The following is a 5,551-nucleotide window of genomic DNA, read 5'->3' as shown; positions in this document are numbered from 1 at the left end:
ATATATAGCCAGCCTAAGAACATCACATTTTTTGCTTCATTGTTGCTAAAATGGATTTTATTGCCACATTGTAACAAATTGTGCTGATTGAGTTTTATTTAAATAACATTTTTGTAAACAAAATAAAATCCTATTTAAAAACATACAGTATTTGGAGTAGTGTGGACAGAACCTGAAGCAGTTGTGATGTCAGGACACTTTTGTTTCAAACAATCAAGCCCAAACTCGGGATCAGTTTGTAACCATCAATTGTCACATTGTTGTTGTTATTTTACTTCCCCCCACATCATGCGATAACCTTTGTTTTCACTAATTATTTAGTGAGCGTTAGACCTCAGGGCTATTTCATTGTAATAAGAAAAACGATCTGAGCTTCAGAACAATAATGTAGCAAGCTGACAGTTGGCGTCGTAGACTTCTCTCCGCGGTGATTTGTAATGCCAAGGGTCTTGACAAAATGGCAGATTATGATGCCGTTGAAGTGACAACAGTCTGTGCCTCCACATGTGGGCGTGCATTTAAGTGAGTTACTGCAGACAGATAAAGCCTGGCGGAGACATGCGAGCCTGATATAATTTCTAATTGGGTTGCTGCAGAGTGTCTTTGTGAACGACATAAGATATTAGAAGGGCGTGTGTGCAGCCTGCAAATTTGTATCTGATGGTTTTGAAATAAACAAACCTTTGTTGTCTGATGAGTTTGCCTACCTAGCGGTCAAAATATTTTGACTTTGATCCATTCGTGATGTGCTGTAGGTTCCAAAATGAGCTTTGAGTTGTATTAACAAACAAACTGTTATGATCCTTAAGTTCTATGTGAGCTGATAAGGCCCAGCTTTCTTCTTCTGTTTTCTTTGTCCATACAAACCGTCATTAAAGTGGTGTAAAAAGTTTGGAAATCTCAGAGAGGTATTGATTAGCTCCAGTCCGAGAGGGCAACCCCACTGGGTCTGACTGCCTTCTCAGTTTTACTGTCTGTTTGTCTGAAAGCACTGGCCATGATCGGTAAATAACAGAAATACAACCAAACATGCAGCATAGTTACCCATCTTTATTTTTTAAATTCTTATTTTCATTCAATTAGAAAAAAAAGACAAGAAAGCAAAGTATGTCTATCGATCCCTGTTGATATGATTCACATCACGGTTTAAATTTCCACAGTAGCCTTGACTCTTCTCTCTTTTCCATTAGAAAAAAAAAAAAGCCTTATGTGTATGTTTCTCTGTTGGGTTCACCCAGGATCATTTTAATTGGAAGCATTTTTGAACACCTCACTTCAATCTTAGTTGCTTTTTATCCAGGGAAATTAGATTTGAAAGCTGATTGAAAGTGTCGTTTTAATCTCCATTAAACTGTTACTGGCTTCCATCTGTCACAGAAAAAAAGGACCAGAAACATCACACCTTCAGCAGAGAGTCAAACATGCAGAGTCGCCAGAAAATCCCAAGCAATGCTTCTGGAAAAAAAACATAAAAAAAGAAAGAAAAACACACAGATTGGGACTATTGGAGATCTGTATTACCTCCCCGCTGCATCTGAAATGACTGTGTCAGTAGTGTGAAGATAAAGGTTTGGTGTTACCACTCAAGATTAGAGAGACAGAGATGGGGAACACACACACACACACACACACACACACACACGCAAACGTATTTATGTGAATCTCTGCGACAGCTGAATAACAAGAGCAGAGGAAGGAGACAGATGGATGTGGAAGACGGACGGAGAGAAGCATTAGCCATCCTCATTTCCCCACCACCTCTCATCTCGTTCAGCACCCACTGATGCTGTCTGATCTATAAGTGTTAAACTTGTGGGACCGACTTTTTGTTTTGTTTTTGCCTTGTCATCTTTTTAAGCTCGCCACTCAGCACTACAGGATATTTATCAAGAAAATAAAATAAAAATGCACTATTATTTTACTCAAACCTGACTAGTTCAGGGACTTGGGATTTGTGTACATGAAAGGCACAAAAAATAACAAAACTGTGCAGCACAAGTTTGGTATTTATCTGGAAATTAAATGGGTATAAAGAATCCAGGTGGCTTGTGTGTGGTAAAGGCAAAAATGTGCCTCTCATGGCTCAGAACAATGATCATCAAATGGTGGTCCGAGAGGGACTTTTGGGTTACAGAGAACCCTATCCAAGTCCACTGGAGTGAAGTGTATGTTTACAATATTAGTTGTAGTTTTCATATTGACATCTATTCTAAGACTAAGAACTAAATGAGGTTGCAGAAGTTGAGGGTGAAAGGGAAACAGCACCCACACAGGATGGCCCCAGTACAAATATTCATTCTTCTTCCACTTAATGAGAGGGGGGAGTGTATTTTCCAGGCACATAGTTCAATTCTACACCACAGTCAAATAACTATGTCACCTTCAGTTGTTATGAAAATGCTGTTTATATCAAAAATAAATTTGACATTGCATCACAACCTATCTAAACACTTTGAAATTGGCCTCTGTTAGAACCTCCTACTGCTTTAGACACTCCCAATTCAGCACTTTTTCACAACAATGCTTTGGAGCAGGAGCTTGGCTGCAGACTGAGCACATGGGAGGAGCTAGGTACAAATAGGTGGTGCTTTGCACCCGCAAGCGTTTCAGCAGCTTCACAAGGCTACCATAGGAGTTGCAAAGATTTATCAAACATCCGTGAATGAGTCAAAACAACACTCTGGGTAAGTTTTTGATAATGGAAGGACATTATAACATGATATAAAGCTCAAAAATGTTGATTTTGTATAATACCCCACCACCACCACCACCACTACCACCCAAAAATGGGCATTACCCTTATAAAAAAATAGAGGGTGAGTCTAAAGTAACAGCACACTCTTAATTCAGAAACAAAATGGAACATGACATATCTGAATACCTCAGCAAATAAAGAGGCCCATCTTTTAGGCAATGTCCAGAATGGCCACCATCTTGAAAGCCACCATGCTGGATCAAGGGCAAGAAGCAGGTCCCCTCACCCATTACTTGATGGGCTATTCAGAAATATAATTTTCCAATTTGTATCTGAAATAAAAGGCTGTCCTGTGACTTTTGACTCACAGTAACATGGTTCAAATCCTGTTCAGGGACATTTCTGGGTAGAGTTTGTAGGTATGGGGTTTCTTTTGGGTACTACAGTTTCCTCCCACAGACCTAAAACATGGAAGTTATGCTAACTAGTAACTCTAAATTGTGCCTAGGTGTGAGTAAGAGTATATGGTGTTTGTCTATGTGGCCTGATGGACTTGTGACCCACACAACCCAGAAAGGAAGAAGTGGGTAAAGAAAATGGACATTTTACTAAACAGGATTATTAAATCTATTTTTTTTGTTTGTTTTATTCAAAACCCAGCCCCCACAGTCTCTGAAAGTTTTGGCCCCTGAATGAATTTGTTGGTGGCCCCCAGTGAATAAAGGGAAATCCAGCTAGTTGAAGCTCTGCAGAGAACTCCAGCCTTGTAACGACCACAGCACCTGCACAGGCCTGATTTAATGCAACACCAGGTAGTCAAGAAGCAACACCTCCCATGCCGGTTCTGTAAATAACGTCTCTCAGAAATGTGCCGCCGGCAAGATTTATTGGAACTCCTGCACAGTGAAAAGCACATGCCTCTTATGAGTTTTATTTATTTATTTATTTATTTATTTATTTATTTATTTATTTATTTATTTATTTATTTATTTATTTATTTATTTATTTATTACTGGGAGTGGGGCTTTTAGTAAATGGCAGTTCTGAAAACGTTCATTGTCAAACCCTTGCTAAATTGATACATTTCTTTTGTCGAAGTCTTTTACATCAAGTTTCAGAAATGAGGCACACATAAACCCGTCCTCCATCTAATTACAGCAGGAGAAATGGGCTCCTGGTATTTTTGCTCCTCTGTTGCTGGCGAAGGCAACAAGCTCTAAATAGTGGCCCCCACACTCCTGAAATCCGATTCCTCGCTTCACGGGAGCCCCCCTCTCTCCCTTATGGGCTGTCAATAACCCTCTACTGACCTTGTGAAAACACATTGACTATTCCCCAAAGTGAGCTTGCCTGACTGTAACACACAACGCACGTCCTGCTTCTGTTTCAATTCATCTGAGCGAGAGACAAGACTTTAAAAAAAGAAAAAAAAAAGCTCAAATGTGGCGTTTTGGAGCAAAGTTTCAGTTCTTTCAAAAGATGTGACATTAAGATGTAAGCCTGAGCATTCATGTGGGAAGGGAGTGTAACGCGGGTGCAGCCAGCTCAGAAATTTCCCCCCCTGCAGTGATTTTTTTAAACTCCTGTTTGTTTCCTTTTCATTGAGATTATCAAAAAAAAATCCCCATCCAGGCTAAACAGAAGTTGTGATTCTGTGGGTTTGGACTGAAGCTGATCAGCAGCCAGTCTCTCCACAGTGCAGTGATTTTGCCCATCAGGCATCCCACCAAATTCAGAGTGGTAACATTGCACCAAGCAGATGCACCACTCCTCATCAACACACACACACACACACACGCGCGCGCGCGCGCGCGCGCGCACAAACGCATACCGCGCGATCATAAAGCAGGCTGCATGATGATGATGATGATGATAATGATGATGATGATGATGTGCAAAAATCATAGGCTACCTGGTTTTTGTGCCGAGTTCCATCTTCGAGTTCAGAAGAGCTGTTCATGATTCCCCATCGGTCATTTACCATCCCACGGAGAAGAAGAACGTGCGCATCAGATCCGCCTGTTTTATTCCAGGCTACAGAGGAAAAACAATGTTATTATTATTTCTAAGCCCCTTTTCCAAGTCTTCACTGATTCAGCCTATATTCCATAGGGAAATTGGGAGGTTAAACCCATATCAAAGAAGAGAGAGAGAAGGAAAAAAAACCATCAGTAAAGGCGTAAAAAGATACTCCTGCAGTTCAGCAGCAGCGCAAACTGCGCACCAAAACGCAACTTAAATGTCTTCCCAGAGTTTCCTCAGCGTCCATTCCACTTAATAAATCTGTCTTTGCTTTCAGCTCCGAGGATGTTTAACTTGACTCCCAAATGCATCAATATGATGCTTGAATCCCCCCACACAAACACACACACACACAAAATCATCCAAGAGTGCAGTTTTTTGTGTTTTACTCCATGTAAGGGGGAAAAAAAGGAAAGCAAAGAAAAGGAAATATCCAAAAGTCCAGATGCTAAATGCAACCTGGTTCGTTTTGTCCATCCATATGACGATAGTTAGTAAGGACAGACGGTTTTGGACCGGACAGGTGAAGACAGGACAGGGTGGAGCGTCGAAGCCTTCTTTTTTCCCCCCCCTGTTATTTTGCGCGAGAGAAAAGGTCCAAAGCGAAGCGGTTGGTGGATGAAATCCTCCCTCTTAGCGCCAGACTCCTCTGCTGCCTTCGATGAGACCAGTCTGTGTGTGCGTGTGGGGTGGGGGGGTGGATTAACGCGAGCCGCGCGGGGCGCTCCGATCCTCCGGCTGTCAATTAGCGGGTCTCCTCGGTATGCGCGGCGCGCTCCGAGGCGGCGCTGCTTCCCTGTACCGCCCTGCCCCCCGACTGCTGTACCACTGACT

At 41.8% G+C, this 5,551-nt stretch overlaps 1 protein-coding gene across 3 annotated transcripts in view; it reads right to left on the bottom strand.

The window, feature by feature from the left end:
- fibcd1b (fibrinogen C domain containing 1b) overlaps window positions 1-5,551 on the bottom strand; it is a 215,264-nt gene extending 209,713 nt beyond the window's left edge. For 2 of the 3 annotated variants that reach the window (XR_001311205.1, XM_014020496.1), the window contains exon 1: window positions 4,608-5,550. Coding sequence is in view for 2 of the 3 variants with exons in the window: in XM_014020496.1 (XP_013875950.1) it covers window positions 4,608-4,679 (72 nt within the window). In the remaining variant the exon portion in view is untranslated. Of the gene's footprint in view, window positions 1-4,607 lie in introns of all 3 variants that reach the window. The other variant, XM_014020497.1, reaches the window with a different exon arrangement.

The sequence above is a fragment of the Austrofundulus limnaeus genome, unplaced genomic scaffold (genome assembly GCF_001266775.1).
Source record: "Austrofundulus limnaeus strain Quisiro unplaced genomic scaffold, Austrofundulus_limnaeus-1.0 Scaffold254, whole genome shotgun sequence".
Classification (NCBI taxonomy): domain Eukaryota; kingdom Metazoa; phylum Chordata; class Actinopteri; order Cyprinodontiformes; family Rivulidae; genus Austrofundulus; species Austrofundulus limnaeus.
The sequence above is the reverse complement of the archived record's forward strand: the minus strand, read 5'-3'. Positions and strand labels throughout refer to the sequence as shown.